This window comes from Danio rerio, chromosome 8 (genome assembly GCF_049306965.1).
Source record: "Danio rerio strain Tuebingen ecotype United States chromosome 8, GRCz12tu, whole genome shotgun sequence".
Classification (NCBI taxonomy): Eukaryota; Metazoa; Chordata; class Actinopteri; order Cypriniformes; family Danionidae; genus Danio; species Danio rerio.
The window spans coordinates 20,489,759-20,515,415 of record NC_133183.1 but is presented as its reverse complement, the minus strand read 5'-3'; the positions used below and the strand labels follow the sequence as shown (position 1 = coordinate 20,515,415).

The 25,657-nt window shown below is 34.4% G+C and overlaps 1 protein-coding gene across 3 annotated transcripts; it reads right to left on the bottom strand.

Annotated features, from left to right (window-relative positions):
- Nucleotides 1-11: 11 nt before the first annotated feature.
- Nucleotides 12-25,157, bottom strand: fsd1 (fibronectin type III and SPRY domain containing 1). 3 transcript variants are annotated; one of them, NM_001045117.3, is given in 13 exon segments: nucleotides 3,160-3,829; nucleotides 8,620-8,708; nucleotides 9,384-9,635; nucleotides 9,714-9,796; nucleotides 12,737-12,890; nucleotides 14,429-14,527; nucleotides 14,609-14,818; nucleotides 16,710-16,831; nucleotides 18,391-18,413; nucleotides 18,699-18,800; nucleotides 21,163-21,294; nucleotides 21,468-21,563; nucleotides 25,051-25,126. In NM_001045117.3, coding segments are annotated over 13 exon segments (1,488 nt in total). In that variant the 5' UTR covers nucleotides 25,066-25,126; the 3' UTR covers nucleotides 3,160-3,718.
- Nucleotides 25,158-25,657: the final 500 nt, after the last annotated feature.

Below are 25,657 nucleotides of genomic sequence, written 5' to 3'. Positions count from 1 at the left end.
AAGACAATAAGTATGTTTGGCATTTGTTTTATTGACGTAACAGGAAGTGTAACAGTTTTGGTGTTTGACTAGAAGCACTGCGGGCTGTATTAGATTTTCCAAAACAAAAAAAGATGTCCTTGTTTACTCATAATAGCAAAATTAATAGGAATTATGTTGTTCCAAAACGGTATGACCAACCTTTTCTCTGTTCTGAGATTGCCTTTTTGCTGTATTTGAATGTGGAGCAGCATAAATATTTCATAAACTGTATTCACCAAAATTCAGAGAGGGCTGGGTCCATAAACGATATTATATCGAATCGCGATTAAATGAATGTCAATAACAGTGATAAGCTCTGGACTTTTATTGATCTAAGAGCAAATCACACAGCAGAAATGTGCGACAATGGGAATCTGAAGGTGTGTTGATATTAGAGATGTACCGAACTTTTGGCCACTGAAAATTCATCGGCCGAAAATATGTTATGGCATTTTATGAACCCTTTAATTTTTGTGGCTTCAGTCATTGTTGGGGTTCTCTTAAAACTCTGGAAGCATTAAAAACTTGTATCGAAAAGTATATATTGTTATCGTTCAATAATATGGAAAAGATTTCATTGAGACTGCATTTTTGCCATATCGCCCAGCCCAACATTCCGATTTAGTTATGTCTTTTAGTTGGCTAAGAAGCTCCAGCCTTATTTAGTTTTAGATTGTTTCATTAATGGTGTTTGTTAGTTTTAGTTTAGGTTTTATTTTGGGAACACTATTTTTTTTAAATTTAATCTAGATTTAGTTTCCTTTTTATTAGTTAACAGAACACGTCCATTGTTGACCGGAGCAAAGTTTAATCTTTAAACGGCTTAAATGAACACTTGTGCGAGCCTCTTAATATTAATAATAGAATAATATCTGAACAGACACTCAACCCACACAAATGCAACTTAAGACAAGACAAACTTCATCTTAAAGATCCTGCATGTACTTATTGACTCGTTTATTTTTGTTTGGCAAATGAAGAAAGGTTAGAGTGTGTTCTGTTTATATTGAGATTACGGCTGCACAATATAACGTTTCAGCCTCGATATTACAATGTGTGAATCTGCAGTAGTCACATCACAGGATGACAAGCTATTTTAGGTGAATTTAAACCATTTGGGCACAAGAAATGATAAAGTTTTCCACTTTAACAAAGATTAATTGTGTTTAATTATTAATTAGCTCTACCTACATGTACTGACTCTTCTTGTGGAATTGCTGAATGACTCCTCAATTGTAATTTGCTTTGGACAAAAGCGTCTGCTAAATGCATTGATTTATACAATGAAGACTATAGAACATTATTTTACATTTGATTTATGAATTTATGTACCTCAATACTATTAGACTCCACCGATAAACCAAAGCGCTTCATTTCATTTCTATCTTTGTTCTATTTTCTATTGTGTTCATCTTTTGCTTTAGTTTTATATATATATATTTGTATAATTTTGTACATTTTATGCAGATGCACCCCAGTAAACGATTGTCCTTATAGTCCTAAAATTATGAATTCTTTCCAAACGGAGTCATCTTGTAAAATTGTATTCATATCTCAATATAAATTGCATAAAAACTAATTAATTGCAATGTTGTTTCTCCAATATCGTGCAGCCCTAATTGAAAAGATGTCTAATCTTGCACTTCACTGATGTGTTTGTGTAGCAGAGGCCAGCAAGTGAAGTGCTGTGCAGGTAAACCTCACTCCTGACCTCTAACGGTGCTGTAGCTGCAGACACTAGAGGTCCTTGATGGAGCAACCGACTCCCATGCAAAGAGCTGCCGGTTCGATCAACTCGGAGCGGGTTGGCTAGTGTGGGACCGTTGGGGTTACATTTGGCTATAAAAGTGCGTCCTTGGTTGCTTCTTGAAAACATTTTTTCAACACAGAATGAGTGTTATTAATATTAAAAATGATTCATATTTTTGCAAATTATATTTTCAGTTGGTTCTTTAGCGATTGTTGCGCGTTTTAGTTTTTGGATTTTTTAAAAAATTAATCTTGGCTCCAGTAACAGGTACGTTATTAAAACATCTGCATTCTAAAGAGAGAAAAGAGGAGGTCACAGAGGTTTGGAACAAGGTAAGAATGAGTAAATGATTACACAATTTATCTTTTTGGTCAAATTTTCCCTTTAAGAGGACAGCAATCTGGCAAAAAAAAAAATAAAATACTGTAAATGTCATCTGTTATAGGTGACTCTGGACCACAAAACCAGTCATACGTGTATTGATTCATTTGTATGAATTAAGGTTTGTACATCATCTCAAATCAGCTTTCCATTGATGTGGGATTTGTTAGGATAGCACAATATTAGACGATCTGGAATCTGAGGGATGCTCTGTGAAGGGCTAAAAACCAAGCTTAATTGAGGCTAGTGGGCCCAGGGTAAATATAGTTGCCATTGGTAATTTCCTAATTTACTATTTAATGATAATATTTTAAAATATCTTTATATTAACTAATAGAGGATATTTTACATTACATTTTGTAATGAACATTATAACTCATCTGTAACAGAATGGAGTTTTTGCCTTGATTTGCTCCCTGATGTCTTCATAGTCCTCTTTCCATCGAGTGACGGTATTTACATTTTAAAAACCCAGATTCGTTTACAACATTGAATTTCAGTTTGCTTTTTAGAAGCTCAGAAATAAAACAAACAAATAAAAAATTTGGCTACGTCAAATTAGAAATGACAATCTCTGTTAAAGGCATTCTCCCCAACTCCATCATTCTCGCTCTTTTCAGATGGGATGGTGGGCCAAATCAAAGGTTACAATGGGCCAACTTTGGCCTGCAGGCCTCACTTTGAGGATCTCTGGTCTAAATTAAGCACTTAGAAATCCAGATTAATAAAAAACTGTTTTGATATACTTACAGTAGGAAATAGACAAAATCTCTTAATGGAAAACAAGTCCATTACTTAATACTCCAATCTTTTTGGGCATCAAAGGAAAACGTTGACGCATTCATTGAATATTTGGCTATTTCCAACACAAGTCTGGTTTTGTGGTCCAGGGTTGCGTATGTAATACATCATTGCAGCAGGCGTACAAAAAGTCAGCTGTGGTAAATATTTGCATAAAGAACACTGAAAATGTACTTTTCTGAATGAACACACACGCACAAAAACACACACACACACACACATCATTGACCGTGCTTGACCAAATGATTAGTTACATCGCCTTCCTCCTCAGATGCTGGAACTGCTGAATGAATACATTCTATAAAAGGCATTTGATCTCTATGATTTAGCTTGCGAATAATTGTGCTACCTTGATACTAGTTTAAAAACGTCGCAGATACTGGAGGCATATCATTAAAGACATTCAGTGTGTAAATATAATACGCTTTCATCGGAGACTTGAAACCCCAACATGCTGCTGCTGTTGCGTTAAAATAAGTGTTGAAAATGTGGCTCGTGAATGAACAAATGCTAAAACGTGTACAATACTTTTGGCCCTCAGGCTATTTAAGCTGGTTGCATGTTGAAATGGAGTAAACCCCGTGTCACGTCTTCATTCAGGACACTGAAAGGCACAGGATCCAGATCAGTGAGCTAAAAGGAATGAGGAAGGCTATAGCGAGGCAGCTTCTCCCTTATACTGATGAATGATGAGCCTCCAGGCTTGTTGTGTCCAAGTTAGCCAGGTGTTCTCCACACATGTGCAGCAGTTCTGGAGAATGTGAGTTAGGTAAGGCTGGCATTAGAACTGCTTGTGTTACTGTTTCTTTTCTGGCCGCTCAACACGATACTGGGCACCTGAAGGCCCGTCTGCACCGAGAAACTCCCATTCCACACCTACAGGGGGCGAAAGAGAGCCTGTGAGTTAGTTCACCAATAAAAATGAACATTCTGTTATTAATTATTAACCCTCATGACCTTCCAATCCCCTGATACATTTGTTCATCTTCAGAACATAACTGAAGACATTTTAGATGAAATCCAAGAGTGCTCTCACCCTCTATATATCGCAACAATCTTTTTTTTTTTTTTTTTTTAATTGAAAATACAAAATTCAAATACAACAAAATGGGATTCAACTTTACAACTTGTATGTCACACTTGTGTGCTCAACACAATAATATACAAAGATACAAATGTAATATACAAAAAACATTCAAGCTAAAATAAATCCAAGAGTGAAAGGAAAACACACAAAAAAAAATAAATAAATAAAAAATAAGTACAAAATAGATATCATCTATGGCAAGTTATATACTGCAAATAAATTGAACCTTTTTAAGGCAATTTTTGTTTTCATTTTAGCCAGGGCATCTGAAAATATTTTAAATTCTTTTATAAATACAATGAGTAATGGAGGTGTTTTGAATTATCTACATTTATGAATAAAATATTTGGCTAACACAATTATCATATTTATCAAATCGTGCAAAGCAGAGCAATCTTTAGTAATTCCATATAGCACATCTTGTAATGTAAAAGTCAACCTTCAGCATCCACATTTTTTATCTTCAACCAGTCTTGTACTTTAAATCGCAACGATCACAAGACGTTCAACATTCAATGTGACATCAGTGATTCAACTGTAATCATACGAAGCTCCAAGAACACTTCTGTGTGCCAAAAATCCTGTAAAAATGACAATGTCTGCCAATTTGGGTAAATTTGGATTTGGGTGCGCATTTACTAGGGGTAATACTTGTGTGTTCTGCAGCTATTACACAGATGAATCTATCTCTGTCTATTCTATCTATCTATCTATCTATCTATCTATCTATCTATCTATCTATCTATCTATCTATCTATCTATCTATCTATCTATCTATCTATCTATATATATATATATATATATATATATATATATATATATATATATATATATTTACTAGAACTTCTATGCTAAGCTGCTTTGACACAATCTACAATGTAAAAGCGCTCTACAAATAAAGATGAACTGAATTGAATTGAGCCTATATAAAGAGACTTTTTACTTTTCATCTGCACCAAGAGCCAGAGCAACTTCCTCCTAAGCGGTTTCCTTAACCTACAAATTTTTATATCATGTAGATCATACTGTATGCTGTATGCTTCTCAAGCTCATGAGAAGAGTCATTCATTATTGTCTTTTTAGGGGCACTCGGAAGACAATCACCTTTAATACCATGTGATTTTTATTTTATTTTTTTTGATTGTCAGCACGATATATATAGTTACAATAATATTTAAACAAATATAGATGTAATGATATTGTATCTATAATCAATTATGTATTTATACATAATCAAATTAGTGTGCAACTTAAGCAAAACCGACAAAATAAACTGTTTTAAATTTAGTTTTCGTAGTATTTATTGAGTATACTGTATTTGTACTACATTGTCATTTTTTATCGTAATCTTAAAAATCAGTGGATATTATCAATGCATTTATTGGGTATAATTTCAACCTTTTACTGTCATTCAATGTGTTTTTGGTCATGATCAATGCATTGTCTCTTTAATTGAGCGTAAGCAGCACTGCAAAAATAGACCTGATGGTGGCACTGATCAGGGCTTAACAATAAGGACAGCCCGATGGGCCGGGTGCTCAGGGCAGAATCATTATTGGTCCGATCAGGCCAGTGCTGCCTTGTCACTAAATTTTTATTTGCCAGCGACTATTTGTCAATTGCATGAAAGTAGTCTTAGAATTGAGAAACAGTTTGTTTTTAAGTCTTTGAGCGCTACCTTCTCAGTGAAGTCGTAAATAACATATTGCTTTTCGGTTCCTCTTATCTGATTGGATGTTGTGAGCATGTTATTTTTTTTTGTAACCTGGTAAAATCCAGTACAGCGAAGAGGCGGCAACATCAAATTATGAGGCTAAAAGAAAAAAAGAAAACATCTGTTTGTAACGTCTTGAAAACGACAATTAGATGGGTACAACATGAAAAAAAATGAAGTGATGTTTTGCATAGTTTGCATACATTTTCCATATTACTATATTTTACTGCTAATTATTTTGAAAATATATATATATATATATATATTTAATTTCTAGATTTACAGACATTATTTTTGACACATGATTTAAAATATGTGGCAAAGAAATAGCTATTAACTTTTTTTTTTTTTTGCTGAGGTCAGTGAAAATTTTGGCAGGGCAAGTAAAAATCTGAACCACTGATCCAATCCGGCATGGGACAATAACCATTTTCAAGATATTCCGCGGTTTGGAAAAGTCTATGTTCTAAAACCGCAAACATGCTCTGCTATACACTCTCAGAAAAAAAGGTAGATGGTGGTACAAGTAAGGTCCCTAAGGAGGAGTTTTGTACCTTTATAAAAGTTGTACCTTATATGGTACAGAAAAGACCACTTATGATACTGTTCTGTACCTTTTATGGTACAATTGAAGGTACACAATTGTTCTCATAAAAAAGGTACAAAAGTTTCAACTTAGTGAAAAGTTCTTCATTACAATATCTATAAAAATAAATATTACTTTTGATTCATGTTGAAGTTGTTTTCATTCTTTATTGTGAATGGAAAAGCTGCATTTACACAAAAACAAAATAAAAAAAAACACTATTTATAAATGTATTTGATGTTTTATATTTAATGAAAATAAATTGACGTATTTTGGATAAAGCAAAATGCCTTTAAATAGTTCTTGAAGGAACACATTTGTACTCCTAATGTACAAAGTGTCCTTCGCTGTATAGTGGTACCTTCATGGATCAGATTTGTACCTTTGATGAAGGTACAATATTGTATCTGCAAGTTTTAAAAACCAAAGGTACATTTGGTTTCCCATGGTACAAATCATGACCTTAAAGGTACAAACTGCTATGGTACAAATTAGTTTCTGTCTTAAAGTACAATTCTGTTCCATAAAAAGGTGCTGCCCCAGTCACAAGTGTTTGTACCTTCTTTGGCACAACATTATACTACTTTATCTGAGAGTGTACCGTTTCTAAGGTACAGGATGAGTAAGATTTTTTAATTTATGTTTTTTCTTTGTTTTTGTTTTTTTAGGACAACAGTATCTCCAGTACAAAAGATATCCAAAGATGCTATTTCATAAAAAAAAATCTGTGTTTTTGAAGCAAATATTTAGCCTGACAAGTTATCATTCCCAAATATTCTAAATATTTTTCAAAATAAAATATTTTGTGCTCAAAAGTGAAAAAAGTAGTTGTTTTCTACCCAGACATTTAAAAAGATCATTTTTAGAGCAGTTACCACAATACCATGAAACAGTGACATTTTTATTCAAGGTTATTATACCGTCAGAAACTTTTACTAGCCCATGCCTAATCAGGCCAGTAAAAAAAAAATCCTTAGCGTTGAACCCTGCTGATGCTTTTACGCTACTCACTGAGGCGCAACTTGGACGTGCGATATGAAAGCAGTAATCTGTTAACATTTGCACTGAAAAAAAAAACATGCGCTGCTTACACAATTTTCTTGCTCATGTGGTGTGAAAGAGGCATAATGGCAATACATCACACTGCTATTAGTAAACAGACAATCATGACCTGTTACTGTCGAGAACACATTTAAAACAAGCTGTTCTTACCGTTTGTTTCCTTTTTTGGCACACAAAAGTGTTCTTGGAGCTTCATATGAATATATTTAAACCACATGGAATGTTTTGACAATGTTTGGGTTTCTGGGCTTTGAACATCACAAGAACATTGCTCTCTCAGCATGATAGGAAAGCTTATGAATTTCTTTTCAAAATATAACAGAATTTACATTTTTGGGTGAATTAACCCTTTTAAATCAACAAAAACAATGGACTGGTGTGACAGTTTCTACTGAAATCAGGGCTGTTTTTGGAAGTTTCAAAGTACTTGCTGTAACATATTTCACTACCGCTTGTAAACAAAAAATCATTTTGTCATTAGTATAATAAAGCCTTCATACGTTTCTGTAGAAAGATTTCCAGGACATGCAATAGGAACAAGTCATGATGGTCGACTAGCCAAGCATGGTAGATTCTGTTGTTCTCTATCTTATACCTAAATCTCTTGATAGTAAATCACAAAATGTAACTTCCCTCATTCTCTGATGAATCTGTTTTAGTTGAATTCTGTTTAATACAGCACAGTTACAGACTGGGAGAAGTTGTATCTTCAAAATCACTGTGTTGAGAGCACTGCACTTACATCTTGTACATGCAGTCAAACATGTTGTGACATCTTTATGATGGTATGTCAAGTTATATTTAGACTTCTGCATTCTTTTCCAGTCTATTGCACTCAATCTAGATGTTTTGCAGGCAAGAATGAAACCTGTAAAAGACTCTCAGAGTCACTTCTTATTATACATAACAAGCTAAGTAATCTTCATTCATTCATCTTCTTTTTGGTTTAGTCCCTTTATTAATCAGGGGTTGTCACAGCAGAATAAACCGCCAACTTATCCAGCATATGTTTTATGCACCGGATGCCTTTCTAGCTCATTCACACACATACACTAAGGACATTTTAGCTTACCCAGTTCACCTGTACCGCATGTCTTTGGATTGTGGGGGAAACCGGAGCACCCGGAGGAAACCCACACGAATACGGGGAGAACATGCAAACTCCACACATGTGTGCTTTAGGTATAAAGTGCAAAATTGACTGAATCACATCTTACCATAAAGGCTGGTATAACAGGCTGCTGGAACTTGGTTCTGAAGGTATGAAGGAGAGTTTTATTTCTGGAGTTGTAGAAAGACAATGTGCCTGAAAAGAATCAAGGAAAAAAAAATCTTTTAACAACTTTAAAGAGCATAAATCGATCTGTAATCTATATAAACAAATGATGAATAAATAAATAAACTGTGATAATTTTATCGGTCCATATACTGTTTAAAGACAGTAAATTACACATGCTCCAGTTAATAATGTTTTTAAACTATATTTGAAGAGTTCTAAGAAATGTTCCTCTAAGATTTCTGTTTTTCCTCAACCTTACATGTTTATGTTCAGTCATTTTACTTTAAATGTAATGAAAATAACCTATTATTTACATAAATAGTAACATTTCTGAAATGACAACAACCTGAGAAAACTGCTCATTAGAGATGAAAGTTTCAGACGGCACTTTGCATCTAAACTCTTCTTAATATTTTTGCACTCAAACTGTTTATGTGCTAAATTAAAAATCAATTAAAATGAATTAATGTATAAAAAATTACTCAAAATGAATTTATTGACAATCAGTCCTGTAAAATAAGTAGTATTTTTATATTTATTTATTTTCATAGCGGAATAAACTCCTGCTTAGAACATACAGATATATATTTTTTTAATCCAAATAAAGTCAAGATATTGGTCAACCTCAGACTATCTGACACCATCACCTAGCCAGTTCTGAAACAGTGAACATCTAATTACACAGGCAGCAGCTGAACTGACCCTCTTCATAGTTGCAGTAGATGCCGATGCGGTCAGGAATGGAGCAGTCCAGTGTTCTGGCTTTATTATTGTGCTTGGCTGTGAGGCTCTGCTGAAGCCAGTTGTTCAGATGGATGCACCAGGACGCGTTGCTCTTCCCGAGCTGATCAAAACGACCCAGAGACCTCAAGGCCACTCCTGCTGCAAACGCCTTGCTCTCCTTATCAAAGCGCACCTCCCAATAATGCTGGCCCGCGTCGATCATGGTGTCTCCTGCACAGACAGACAAATTGTGGCGTTTTTTGAATAAACTTATAGTTTTGATTGTTATATACATTTGTGTCGACTGACCCAGGACGGTGTAGGACTCTGCTGTGAAGCGATCTCGGCCCACTCTAGCAGACGGCGCTCTTTTAGGAGACATCATGGCTGTCCTGAGAGAGAAAAACTATTAGGAGATGCAGGACAGTTTATTTGTGAAATGCACATATTCTATTTCAGATTCTCCGAAAAGTCAAACTATTTATTTTCATATACTGTATTCCAGGACCTTTCTAAGAACGGGACACAGAGCCAAATATAATAAAGTCAGAGTTTGTTTTTTTTGCCACCTCACTTTGTGTCTTATTATACCCATTAGTGTTGAATAAATTACTTTAAAAGACTAATTAACTACTAATTACATCATTAAAATTTAATTTCAATTACTTTTCTAATTACTTTGTCTGAAAAGTAACTTTAATAGATCATTTAATTGCTTGACTGAATACTACTTTTAATCTTTATAAAACTTTCAAACGCAAGAATTTAACTAAGGGCCTGAGAATCCTTGTAGCAACTTTGTGTGATGTTTCAAGAAAGCAACCATTCATTTGTGTTTTTTTTTTCATTTGTTTATATTCATTTATTTTTCATTTAGTTATTTTATTTAATCATATGATCATTAGTCATTTATATAATTATCATCATATCAGACACAGGAAAAGTTTCTTTCCTCAGGCCATCTACCTCATAAACAGTCAAATATTTCCCTACTGTGCAATAACCATGCAATACTTTCTCATACGCACTTGTACACAGCACCTTATAACAATACACAATGCAATACTTTCTCATACGCACTTGTACACAGCACCTTATAACAATACACAATGCAATACTTTCTCCATTCGCATTTGTACACAGCACCGTATAAGCTGTATATTTATAACAAATCTGTACATACAGTACAATTCAGCATCCAGATTTTTTACTAGCTGCATCTCTGTTTAATGTTTATCATCTTTTTTTTCATATTTATTTTGTGTTGTCACTTGTCACTTTATGTACACAAAGCTTCTGTAACCAAAACCAATTCCGCGTGTGTGTGTGTGTGTGTGTGTGTGTGTGTGTGTGTGTGTGTGTGTGAAGCACACTTGGCAATAAAACTGCTTCTGATTCTGATCATTTTATTGATCATTAGTTTATTATATACAAGATTATTATTTTTCATTTTTTATGTTTTTAATTTTATTACTATGATTTTCCTATAATTATTGCTTCATTTTTAGTTCATTTTTCCATATTGTTATGATCTTATGACTGTGGATTTAAGCGACACTTGTTTTCATGAGTACGAGATAAGAGAATGTCTCCGTTTCAAGATCTGTATGGTCTCTGGACAACGTTGTGAAGCAGTAACTTTCTATTGCTATTGCTTACATTGTTTACATTGACGTTGTATTTTGCACTTTCTGTAGTTTGCACTGTCTGTATTTTGCTCTGTCGTTGTATTTGCACTATTTGTATTTTGTACTGTCTGGAGTCAGCACTTAAGCTTTTCACTCATCATAGCACACGTGCTGCTGATGATGTGACAATAAAAGTGATTTGATTTGATTCGTGGTCTCCTGCTTCTGATCATCTCTGGTTTTCTCAGTCAACTCCTATATTGATTTGGCTCTGTTAATTCAGTTGAATACTGGTAAATGGGTTTGGGTATTGGAAACTGCTGACTTGTTGTCCAGATACCAGAAAAAACTGACATTTTCAGACAAGATCTGGCGTCCGATGTGATCTGACAGACAACAGAAATTAAACTCTTAATTTGAGTCAAACCAGGATCAGACCAGCTTTTTTCACACTTAAAAATGTTAAACATCACTGTAAAAAAAATCCGTAATTTTATGGTTTATTCCCGGCAGCTGGGGTGCCAGAAAAAAAACGTAAAATAACGGCCGTTAAATTACAGACATTTACCGTAAAATAACAGAAATTTATCTGAAATTTTAATTTAAGGAAATTTCTGTAATTGAATGTCCGTTATTTTACAGTAAATTTCTTTAATTTAACGGCCGTTATTTTAAAAAAAAAATTCGGCACCTCAGCTGCCAGGAATAAACTGTAAAATTACGGATTTATTTTTTTTTTACAGTGTATGTATTAAAACAAAGACAAAAAATCTAATTAATTAACCATATTTCACATACTCTACTGACAAATTTCTTACCAATTTCATTGTTTCTTAATCATACTATTTTTGAAACCAATCTAACCTTTTTTAGATCTAAAAAATCTGATTATTGTGCAAACTATCTGAATAGGAAATGTACTGTATACATACACAAGCACATACACAATTACTCTGCTTCTCTCAATTTATAGCTTATATCTTTATGAACTCCTTTCTCACAATTCATCGTTTAAGCATCTTCATCCATCTTGACAAATGCTGAATTAATAATCAATTTAATATCAAATGTTAAATAATTTAGTTTAATTATATAAAAACATATTTGAATAATAAAAAATACAATTATTCTTTTTAGATGGGCTTTCTGAACTGATTTATATACAAGCGTTGAAATTATTTACAGTATCTAAGGCAAGTTTATTATAAGTAACTATTTAAATGACCTAAATATGAAAAGTAATTCCTTACTTGACTTTTTCAGCTTTTTTTGTTCTAAATAATCTAGTCTAATTATAGAATATAATTATAAAATAGTCTAATAGTAATCTTATCTCTCTCTAAAAGTAATTACAGTAACTAGTTAGTATCAACACTGATATCTATGAACATCAAATAAAGGGATCATTAATCATTTTTAGAAGTATAATTGTTATAAAGACTGAATCGAATAAAAAACGGAATAAAAGATCAAATTTAATCAAACTAACAGTGCATGTGAATCAGAATGAAATAGAGTCGGGACATGTGATTCGATACAGAGCCCTGAGCCCCTTGTGTAAACTAGACACACTGACCGTCTGTTTTCTGTCTACTGTCACAGCGATGAGAAGCAAAGATCAAACAGATGTGTCTCAAACGGCAGCAGCTGTTCAGTAGCAGTGCTGTCATAAGATCTGTAGGTGTGTGTGTGTGTGAATCTGACCTGGCAGGAGAATGCATAGGAGAGTTGGTCCTGTTCTTCTCCTTACGGATGTCCTGAACAGCAACCTTCCCACCACTGCTGTCCCATTCTACACTGAGGTCCTCTACCTTCAGGTTCTGATGGGACGAACTTGCGTCCAGCTTAAAGACGAATGCTGGAAGATCAGGGTAAGAGGTTAACGTATGTTTAGTTTTCAGAGTAATTCAACATTTTCAACACTTCCAAAGTTATACTCTTATGTATCACAATCTGGGAGGAAAATCTGACTTTTTCCTATAGAAATTGTGATTGCAATAAAAAATGTCATTTACCAGAAAATATTCAGGTTTGTGTGTATTTATATACAGTTGAAGTCAGAAATATTAGCCCTCCTGTGAATTAAATATTTGTCAAATGATGTTTAACAGAGCAAGGAATTTTTTCACAGTTTTTCCTATAATATTTTTTCTTCTGGAGAAAGTCTTATTTGTTTTATTTTGCCTAGATGAAAGCAGGTTTGAATTTTTTTTAACACTATTTTTATTATAGCAATATTTTTTTTCGATTGTCTACAGAACAAAGCACTGTTATACAATGACTTGCCTAATTTCCATAACTTGCCTAATTAACCTAGTTAAGCTTTTAAATGTCACTTTAAGCTGAATCTTGAAAAATATCTAGCAAAATATGATTTAATGTCATCATGGCAAAGATAAATCTGTTATTAGAAACTAGTTATTAAGACTATTATGTTTAGAAATGTGTTGTTAAATAGAAATTATGGAAAAAAATAAACCAGGGACTGATAATTAAATTTAGACTGCAAACATATTGATTTTCACCTTTTGAACCATTTGTCTTTATATTTCTTTTACATTTTTATTTAGATTTTTTATGTATTTTGTTCCGTAGTTTTGTAGTGGAAATTTTTTTTAGACCAAACTGTATATAGCTAAATAATATGGCAGAAAAATATCACAATAACAGTATATGCAGTATCTGTGTTTCAGAGAGGTATGGTAAATTACATTTATTTTATAAACTAACTATTTGTGTGTTGCATAGGTTATTTATCCAAATCAGATCAGGCCTTAGTATGTATATTTCCAACTCCCCAGTAGGTGCTGTTATTCAATTAGCTAGACTGAATCCAAATGTGAACCTAGTGCCTCAGACAGAGAGTTGAGCATAAATACTAATGGCTGGAATAGTCAGTGTTTTTAAGTCCAAACATTTATACCTTGACATAGTTTTTTTTTTTTTTTTTATTAAAATAAGATTTTATTAGATAAATATTTTATCTATTTTCACAGTATTTTGCAGACCCTATAATAATAATAATAATAATAACAACAAAAACAATTATTATTATTAATAATAAGAATTTTTGTTAAATTTGCTTTGTTAACATTAACTTACATATGTTTAAAACAGCTTTAGAGCACAGAGTTACTGGCACATTATTGTTCTTTTAGCGTTAATTACACTAAAAATACATTAAATTGACAACCATAAATAGTATTTCACAAAAGGGCAGACGTGCTACATCTGTGCCCTTTGAATCAGCTTTAGTTTAGTAGGGCTAGTGCTTTGCAACTCGTGTAAGACTCTTTTTTTCTATGTGAGAAGAAACCTCATGCCTCATTACCCTCTGTGTGTGTGTGTGTGTGTGTGTGTGTGTGTGTGTGTGTGCGCAAACATTAAGCTACCAACCATGTGTTTCTAGAGTAACCGGCTCTGAGAATTCACCCGCCACTGCTTTATTACATGCCTTCACTCTAAAGGTCATGTAGCGCGTGTCAAAACGAACGCCTGGAAAAACAAATGACATCATGATTATTACATCTTCATTTAAACTATCGGATCCAGAACATGCGTCAGCATTTACTGTACCTGTGAGTGTGTACTCAGTTTCTTTAATTCCCTCCACCACCATCCAGGGATAGTCCTCACGAGCCCGCGGTGGACCCTCATGATTGGTTTTCCGATGCTCCAGGATGTAGTGGTCGATTTTGGAGTCGGGTTCCGGTAAGGTCCACACCACTGTCACTGTGTTATCAAACACCTGGCAATCGGCAACATGAATTTCGGGAGTGGCTGGCACTGAAGGTGAACAACACAGAGATCTGATATCATAGAGCTTCACACATACTAACCAGAACTTTTTTTTTTTACTTTTTCCGTATGAGTGGCCAAAAACCAAATATCATTGAGAGCCGTGGGCCAAGGGTAAATATGGCAAACTATTTTACATTAAAATTGCCATGGGTAATTTCCTAATTTATTTCATAATATTAAAAAAAGAAAATATTGTGTTAAATTGTATTATCTAATGCAGTATCACTTTTAAAATAATGCTGAATACACAGGTGAGCCGAATCTGCCATTGACTTGCTCACCAAAGTCTTTGTCAGGTGACAGTATTTAATCAAAATCTGGGTAATTTACACCATTTCATTGCAACATTTAATTTCAGTGAGCTTTTAACAATAAAATATATACAGAGTTACATTTTAAATTTAAATTGACAATCTCTAAACCATCCCCATTATTCTCTCTCTCTTCTCAGATGGGATGACGGGCCCTAGTTTGGGCATCTCTGGTCTAAAACATGGGCAATTCTGAAAGTATTACGGTTTAAAATGTAAACAATAACTATTCAATGACATTTGTCAATACATGACACATTGGTTATGCAAATTATTACACAGTATAGCTACAAGAACAAATTAAAAGACTATGTGAATTAGTTATTTTGAATTCGGACAAAAAAAATATATATATATATATATATATATATATATATATATATATATATATATATATATATATTTATTAGAATAAATGGCTTTTATATATAAAACAAATATTAACATTTTGAGCTATAAAGGTATGTTAACACTACAAAAGTTTTTTCATAATAAAGATTTCATTTATAATTGTAAACATATCCTTCAAAATAATGACTTGAAATAACATTAGACTATTATTTTGTTACTAGGATTAGGAATTACTTCCGTTATAGTTTATTGAAAACACACAGAGTTCTATTTTAACGATCTAGGCGCAAGGTTAAAGCACGGTGCGAAAGCATGAAGGGCATGTCCGAATCCACTTTCGCTATTTTAAGGATGAAAAAAATACGCTCTGCACCCTGGCGCATGGTCTAACAGGGTTGTGCTTATTCTTTTAATGAGTTATGAGTGTGTTTTAAGCATAACAAGCATTAAACCAATCAGAGTGTCATCTCTCATTCCCTTTAAGAGTCAGTTGCGTCGCGCCATAGCACATTTGCTATTTAGATGGCGGACTTTGTAAGTGGAAAAACTGAATCTTCAAAAAAAAGTCTCCAAAAACCAGCAGGTAGACATATCTTAACTTGGTTTTAATAAAACAAATTTAAATATGCATATAATAAATAATACTGCTAATAATAATAACATTATACAAATGCTAATTGTCTTGAATAACCCCAAACAACCCCCCCCCCCCCCCACACACACACACACACACACACACACACAAATAGGTAAAGATATTTGTGTGTTGCTGTACATCCTGTGTGTATTAAGCAATGTGTTTAAACCTGCATATGCGCATAACTAACGTGCTCACGCGAAGTAGCACAAATGGATTTGCTATTTAAACAATGTGGCGCAAAGGTGAAAATTACAGTTGCATTGGTCTGAAAATAGCAACAAATCGCACAAAACAAGTCTTGTACCTTATTGCGCCGGGCGTATGACAGGGCCCACAGTGTGTTTTCATGCACAAAAAAAACCTGTTCAACCAATTTCCAGGAAAATTGGTCAGCATTTACAGTATGTGCAATTTGGAAAGTACTAGTCAAAACTGTTACACCATCTGACACTCAATAGATTGCTATGACGCCAGTAAAACCATGTACATGCAAACTAGGTGGGAAATCTAGGTGTGTGTCTACTAGGCTTTACTTGAATTGTTTATGGCATTTCCTCATTGATACGACACCGACCTGGAAGAAACGTGATGGACTGAAGCAGGTTTCTTTCGTGAGTGAAGTCCACCATCATGTGATTCATACTGTCACTGGCCTTTGCTTTCAGGGACAGACGAAACGCTGGAGCCATAGTCACACTGCAGACACACAGACCCACAGTAAACACTCAGCGTCAGTCTACAAACACAATTAAGCCCATGTGATGGAATGAATGGGAATGTGGGAATGACACGAAAATGTCACAATAAATCACTCCATGCATTTGTACACACACTTACACACACACACCCTGGGGGGTCAGACGAAATAAACAGAGAGTGAAACAACTAATTTACTAATGAAAATCACTAGTACTTTGCTAAAATAATAATAACTAAAAGTTTGGGATTAGAATTTAGTTTAATAATTAGAATTTAAAATTAATGATTATCATTATTATTATTTTAAAGAAGTGTCTCCTCCTCACCAAGGCAATATTTATTTGATCCAAAAGAAGCTAAATATAACATTTTTTAAACATTTTTTTTCTCAAAAAATTACTATTTCAAATATTTTTCGATTTTCATGTGTTTTCTAATGTGATTTATTTCTGTGATTCAGAGACTCATTTAATCCAGCCTTCAGTGTCACAAGATCCTTTAGAAAATCATTATGATACACTACCTGACAAAAGACTTGTCACCTATCCAAGTTTTAGGAACAACAAATAATAACTTGACTTCTAGTTGATCACTTGGTATCAGAAATGGCTTATATGAAAGGCAAAGGCCTCTAGATCATGCTTATTTTACTCAATTATAATATGATTATGCCTTGATTTTTAATTATTTATTTTGGACAGTAAGGTCTGACTTTGCTTAAACAAAAGTCTTGTCACTTAACAGAAATAATGTACAGTATATATAATATAAAGTCATAGCGCAGTGGAAAAAGATTTTTCCTTTATTAAACTTGACTGATTTCTTTGAGAATCTTTGGTCTAATTGGGTTCCAATAGGTCTTCTACAGTATTTGTGATGATTGGGACGCAGTTCAACAGATGATTCATCAGAAAAATCTGCCACTTTTTCCAAAATTCTGCCACTTTTTCCAAATGATCAACTAAAAATCAAGTTATTATTTATATAATATTACAACTGACTTTCATTAGGTAGTGTATGTTGATTTGCTAGGGTATTATGATTAGGTTAAATGTTAAAAACATTTTTTTCCTGCTTGATAGTTTTGTTAAAGCGGTGATAAATTTGGCGTCTTTTGATTCTTTGATGAAAAGAATGTAAAAACAAATGCATTTATCTGTAATATTGCTGTTTCCACAAAAATATAAAGCAGCCTAACAGCTTTTTACACTGATATTGATAATAATAAATGTTTCTTGAGCAGCAGACCATCATATTAGAATGATTTCTGAAGGATCAAGTGGTACTGAAGACTGGAGTAATGATGCTGAAATTTAATCTTTAAATCACAGGAATATATTTTATATTGCATTCAACACAGTTATTTTAAATGGTAAAAATGTTTCCAAATTGTACATTTTCTAACTGTATTTTTAATTAAATCAAAAGATTAAAACATCTTACTGATCCCAAACTTTTGAAAAGTAATGTATATTAAATGAGTAAAAGATAAAAAATGAATGGATGTTCAGGGGAGGAGTGTTTCTACACTGAGCTCAATCAAAGCTGTACAGTACCTATCCTTTATGTCTTTGGCCGCCTGCAGCAGAAAGGGAAAAGAAGAAGAGAGAGAGATAGGGAGCGACAGAACTGAGTCTTATTGAATCACAACAAAACACAATACATCAGTCACACCAGCACGAGTGTTAGCGGGAAAAACAAGTGTCGGACACAATGGGCCACTTTGTTAGAGCTGCAACAGCAGTGCCTAAAGTTAAAAGCACACCGGCAAATAATCATCATCAATGGTTTAACATAGTAAATGTTTGGTCAAATATACTAACAGCAATTTTTAAAATATAAAAAGGTAACTGGTGGGTAGTACCTGAGTGAAGCTGTCATTCTCTGATGAGCAGAGCGTCTGATTGGCAAATTCCAGCAGTTCTTCTGAGCTCTCCAGGGCTTTGGTGCAGGCGCCCAACTGGCTCTGAATGAATCATTACAATAATCACAATATTACTAGTCAGTTACATGTTTTATTATGATTTTTCCCACTAATTTAGGTATTATGACTATATCAACTTTTTATCAGTTTACTAGTAGTACAATAAATGTTGTAGTAGTGTTCTTGTATTTTGCATACTGTTTAGGGTTCACCTTTCAACTATAGTGACTTTTTTTGCATTTGATTTGAATACTTTTGCTCTCTGTTTGTTTGCTTGTTCTAGTAATTGCCATGTGTTCTAAAAGCATAACTTTATGTAAAGAATTTGACAAGAATATAAATGCACATTAGTAAAAAAAAAAAGTTTGTAGGCAATAGGATTTTTAAAATAAACTAATGATTGCTAAGCAGAGATTTATGAGCAGCAAATCAACATATTTTTTATTATTTCTGAAGGATCATGTGACAGCTTTTCCATCACTTTTTGTTTTAAATAAACTCAAAAAGCTGTTTGAGAATAGAATAGATTTCACAATATTACAGATTTGTTTTTTTGTTTTGTTTTTTCAAATAAATCCAGCCATAATAATTATATCAAAACCTTAAAAAAATTGATTGACCCAAATTTTGGTTGTGAATGATCAACAATACCATTTTTAAAAAAATCAGATATGACAAAATTATTTCTTATAACAATTTATAACTTACATAGTATATAAAAATTGTGGAGGACAATATAATACAGTATAAAACTAACTTCAGTTTATTAAAGAATAACTCTCATATAAGTAGGCCCACACGTAATTGGAGTTCCGCAGATTTTTAGCCCATCATTTATTCTGTTTATTTACTTGAGTAAATTTGTGTAATTTCAGTTTTTTAATTAATTACAGTAATATTATTGACTACTATGAAAATGTTCATTTGATTTATGCACAATGCAGTTTGTAAAGTAATATTTTCTGACTTTTAGTAGATATATTATGTCTGGAGACACTTGCTTTGTTTACCAAATAAACTGCATCTAATTAGATTTCCAATTTAAACATTAAATAAAAGTTAAAAGTTATTACTTTTTATTTTACCTATTAAGGTTTTAGTTATAATACTCCCAAAATAATTCCGCAGAAAACCGCAGATTTTTACCAAAATTCTCTGCAGAAATAGCAAAAAACTTCTGCAGATTCCGTCTGGCCTTGCATATAAGTAAGTCACAAAATAAACTAATCATGAAAAACAACTAGCTTCCAACTGTAAATCATATATCATAGAGATTAGAATTAGCACAAATGGATGAGTAAAACACTATAAATAATTTAAAAAGATATTTAACTTGAACTTTGTGATTTCAAGTTTACACTTCAAACTGAATTGCTTTGAAATCAAACTGGAGTGCTTTGAAATGATACCCTTGCACGAAAGAACATACAGTATATGACAGAGGTCAAGGTAGGTTTAATAGTTTGAAATGTGTGCAGTAAAATGCTTTGTTATGCAATCTGGATTATACACACAGGCGCTGTAATCCTCGAGGATTTCTTATTATCCTTCTCTCTAAACATGACACATTCAAGTCACGCGCAAACTCTTAAGCCATCTCATTCTGCCTTTTACTGATATATCTGATGATTCAATCTAGCATATAAAGTGAAGTTTTGAAAATGACATTTCATGCAGTGTGTAACACAGCTCAAAGTGTATGAAAACATTACGCAAAGTTTTAAATCTGAAAGTGCACCTTGTATAAAGTTATTGAATCTCAAACGAAGAGTCAACTCAGAGTCAACTATTGTCATTTCAACAAGTCATTTTTAAAACTCATTTTATTTGCTCTCTAAAGCTGCATGCAGTAGACCAATCAAAAATATACAAAAAAAAAAGACAATTGAAGTTTATTTGCAGTGGTGTACAGTAAAGCATTTTACTTTACTACTGCACATAAGTGTATATTTTAAATATTTGCACTTAATTTTTATTTTAAGAAACTTTTATTATTTTTTAACTCTATTACATTTCTTGACTGATGAAGAGTAAAATGTATGTTGAAGAGGAGAAATTGTGACCTGTTCAGAGACGAGAAAGTGCTGTTTAATTCGTAAACAAGCTGTATTTTATCAGTTAACCTGTTAAATCGGTTTACATACTACACTGAACAATTAGTATTTTAATAGGACTGGTGTCTGTTCAGGCGTCAACAAACAATTCTGATGCAAATGATTCATTCAGAGTGGGTCTCTAGTAAACGACTCACTGATTCAAGTGATCCATTCAAAGTGAGTCTCCAGTAAACGATTCACTGATGTCACAAACTGATCTGAATGGGGTTCAGCATGTGAATGTGGTTTCACTTGAATTATAATAAATGGCTGTCAGAGTACGACAGGAATCTTCACAATGCTCTCACCTGTAGCTCATATGTGCGACTGGCTCTTTCTTGCTTGATCCGTGTAACCATTCCCTCTTTCAGGTCATCCAGGACCGAATGCAGCGAACTAAACTCTGACTCCAGGTCTTCCTGCACTCGGTTTGAATTCGCCTGCACACACCGTGACCAAGAGTTCAAGCAGCATGTCTTCAAACTTATTGATGTTTTGCGAAATTAACACTGTGCTTGAAACATATTAAGAGCTGACAAAGACATCTTCTCACTTATCAAACAGTTTGATAACTAAGTGTGAGTAAAGAGAACTGGCCTCCTGTAGTGTTTACCTCTAGGTTCTCCAGACTCTGCTTTAGAGAGCAAATGAAATTTTGAATTTCCTCATTTTTCAGAGCCAGTGTAGTGATAATCTTCCTCAGTGACTCCTGAAACATAAAACACAATCTTAATAATCATGAAATGCCACATCATAACCAGAAAAAAAACAATAGGTTAGAATATATCTGATCATAAAAAGGGTAAAACATGTCCTGTTCTGGGAAGCATATTCTAAATTAGTGAAGTGCTTAATAAATGAAGAATTGTACCATTGTTTTTTGTAACCGTTTAGTGTAGCAGAAGTGACCAAAGAAAAAAAAAAACAAAGTTCACACATGACCTTGGTTTTCGGTACATTCATTCTTCCATGGCGGGGCGCCACACTAAATTTCATCCCACCACGGCTACATTACAGCTTCTTATTAATTCAAAACATTCATTCATTGTTGTTGTTTTTAATAGCGGGTAAGTGGTAAGTGAATTATAACAGCACAAACTTTTCTGTTACCGTAGTAGGGCTGTGCGCTATTTGTTAACCCTTTAGTGCTGACAGACTGACTGACTTACTGACAGGTGCGCGATGAGTGAGGCCAGCAAACATGACGTAGCTTTCAGTTAAGATGAACACAGTTTCCATTACTATACTTAATTTATAGATAAAGGTCTGTGGTTCTGCATACAAATACTTTAACGTTATCTTGCTTGAGTAGTTTATTGCCTTTTCACTTAATAAATATAAACATAAATATTTCTAGCAAATATAATATATGTTGGAGACATACTCACTACATAAACACACTAAATCGCACTTCAGCAGTGTTTATTTGAGAGCGCACAAGAAGATCTGCCCTTGTGCAGCGTGTTTGAGTGCGTGCATGAAGTTTAGTGCACGAGCAGAGGAAATCGGCGCGCAAGCAGAGATTGGCATGCTCGTATTAACGTTACATAAATGCGACCCCGACGTTTACTGCGCTCACCACATTTCTCCTTTTGTCATTGAAATACGTCATAGGTAGTTCGTAGATTTGTGTAAAAGACCTGCCACCACAGCTGGAAAAAATCCTAGAGGAAACACTGAATGACCATTTATATTTTTAAAGTTTTATGACCATCATAAATATAGAAGTCATATAAATATTTAATAGAGTTAATGCATAACATGTTAAAGGTTTTATTACTGTGCTACTATATATGGATCAAAGAGGAGACCTTTATGGAGTCCAAAATAAGTTATATACTAAAAAAAAATCATTATTCAGCATTACAGATATATTAATGTGCTAAACAGCAGAAGGTGACGCGGTGGTGCAGTGGGTAGCATGTTCGCCTCACAAGAAGGTTGCTGGTTCGAGCCTCGGCTGGGTCCGTGTTTGCGTGGGTTTCCTCCGGGTGCTCCGGACATGCTAAAGACATGTGGTACAGGTGAATGGGGTAAGCTAAAATTGGCCATAGTGTATGTGTGTGAATGATTGTGAGTTTCCCAGTGATGGGTTGCAGCTGGATTGGCATTCGCTGCGTAAAACGTATGCTGGAGAAGTTGGCTGTTCATTTCACTCTAGTGACCCCAGATTAATAAAGGGACTACGGCGAAAAGAAAATGAATGAATGAATGAATAAAACAGCAGAAATAACATTCTTATTCTGATCTGTACTTATTTTTACAAGATAAAATCTAAACCATCAGCCTGAACCGTTGATACAAGGCAGGATTGATCCATGCTTTCATCTTGTTGACACTAAATTCTTTTGAATGTCGAAGCAGAAATCGAGACTCATCAGATCAGGCAACGTTTTTCCAATCTTTTATTGTCCAATTTTGGTGAGCCTTTGCGAACTTTAGCCTCAGTTTCCTGTTCTTAGCTTACAACCTGACTCTTAATGGCACCTGGTGTGGTCTTCTGCTGCTGTAGCCCATCAGCCTCAAGGTTGGATGTGCTGTGTGTTGTTCAGAGATGCACTTCTGCAGACCTAGGTTGTAACAAGTGGTTATTTGAGTTACTGTTGCCTTTCTATCAGCTGGAACCAGTTTGGCCCTTGTCCTCTGACCTCTGGCATCAACAAGGCATTTGCGTCCACAGAACTGCCGCTCACTGGATGTTTTCTCTTTTTCAGACAGGTGTACCTAATAAAGTGGCCAGTGAGCGTAATTACACCAAGCAATATTTTTTTCATTTAAATTATTGTTAGACTGATTAACAGTGCATCTAATTCATGGTGCTAATTTACAATACTAATTACCATTTTCTCAGGAAAAATCTAATTATCAAAACTGTATTACACCTATTTTCTTTCATTCATTCATTTTCTTTTCAGCTTAGTCCCTTTATTAATCTAGGGTTGCCACAGCGGAATGAACCGGTAACTTATACAGCATATGTTCCAAGCAGCCCATGCCCTTTCAGCTGCAACCCATCTCTGGGAAACATCCATACACACTCATTTACACCCACACACTACGGACAATTTAGCCCATCCAATTCACCTGTACCGCATGCCTTTGGACTGTGGGGGAAACCAGAGCCCCCAGAGGAAACCCACGCAAACACAGGGAGAACATGCAAACTCCACACAGAAATGCCAACTGACCCAGACGAGGCTCGAACCAGCGACCTTCTTGCTGCGAGGCGACAGCATTACCTACTGTGCCACTGGGTCACCTACACCTATTGTGATGCTCAAAAAGTCCTTAGATTCACATGTCTTTGATCTCACAGTATTAAGTATGTGATTTGAACAGAATATTGTTTTGCTTTTGTTGAACAGTTAGTCGCTGTTTTATTTAGAAGATTGTTATATAATTGGAATAATTGTAATATAACTCAAAAGATGCTGTTTTTTCTCAATAAAAACAAACTAAACTTTAGTTGGCGATGATGAAGTGCACCTTTATCAGTTTGATGCCATTCAGATGACACTGACGTCATTATTTCCTTGTCTATTTTGAGTGCTGCCTCAGGGCACAAGTACAGACTTGCAAAACAGATTCAGCTGATATTTATTTTTAACTCATTCAGGGCTGACCAGAAATGACATGTTTCATTGTCATGTCTACCAGGCCACTTGCACTGGATTAAGTGACTGATGCAGAGCCGCACAGAAGCGGCTTTATATCCGGGGCGCCTCCCTGAAGCCTGACACTCCTAACAATACAGGCCGGTTCAGGGTTACCCTGTACCAAAATTAGCTCTTACTTGTGAGTTTTCATATGTGAATAAACAGCAACGTTATTTCCTTGCCTTAGGAATGAGTCCAGTATTTAATATTTAACATGACTCGTTTCACGTAACAGAACTGCAAGAACCGGGGCGTTTCTGGCGATTTAAACTAGCTCTTGGTGACCAACTTGGAGCAATTTTCACTCATACGTCACAAATCTTAAAGATGCGACGTTGTTACTTCTGCACTTTGTTACTTCTACACTTTCTTCTTTATAAGGACACATTTTTACCAACACAATGGCCGGAGGACGTTTGGAAGTGAAGCTACAAGCTAACGGCATTTCATATTTAGTGTCTCTTTTAGCGCAGCATCCTCCGCCTTTTTCATCTTAAAGATGTCCGACATCGTTTCTCTTCAACGATGATTTCCTCTTACCTTCTGGTCGTCCATGCTGTCCGCATGCAGCACCTGTTTCAGAGATTCTCTGGATATTTATCCCAGGTCGTCCGCTACGGCGCTCCTCCGTTGGTACTGATGTTGCTATGGAGCATTGCATCCTCAACGACTCATTAGCGGCAAAGGGAGTTCTGCGCAGGCGCACAACAAGAATGCCGGGTAATGTAGTTTTCCTTGCAATCTACAAATGAGCACTCTGGTTTTGTGTCTATTTATGTCATGATCCTTTTTGTATATGTATATTATATTGATACATTTTAACGTGACCCTTAACTGTAGCATTTATTTGGGAGATGTTTTAATCCAAAGGAGCCTATAAGGAAGGCATCAAGCCACACATCAAAAAGGAGCAATATTCACATGTAAACACTCATAGTTTCAAGTGTACTTTGTAATTGTAACTTTTATAGTATTATTTGACATATTTATAAGTGTAACTTCTGCAATTTTCTTTATTAGATTTTTTTTTTACTCTGAACATTTATATAATAATAATAATAATAATACACTAAACTTATTATAGCTCTTCATGATAAAAACGTCAATTATCACGGAAATATCAGTCATATGCAAACACATAAGATAA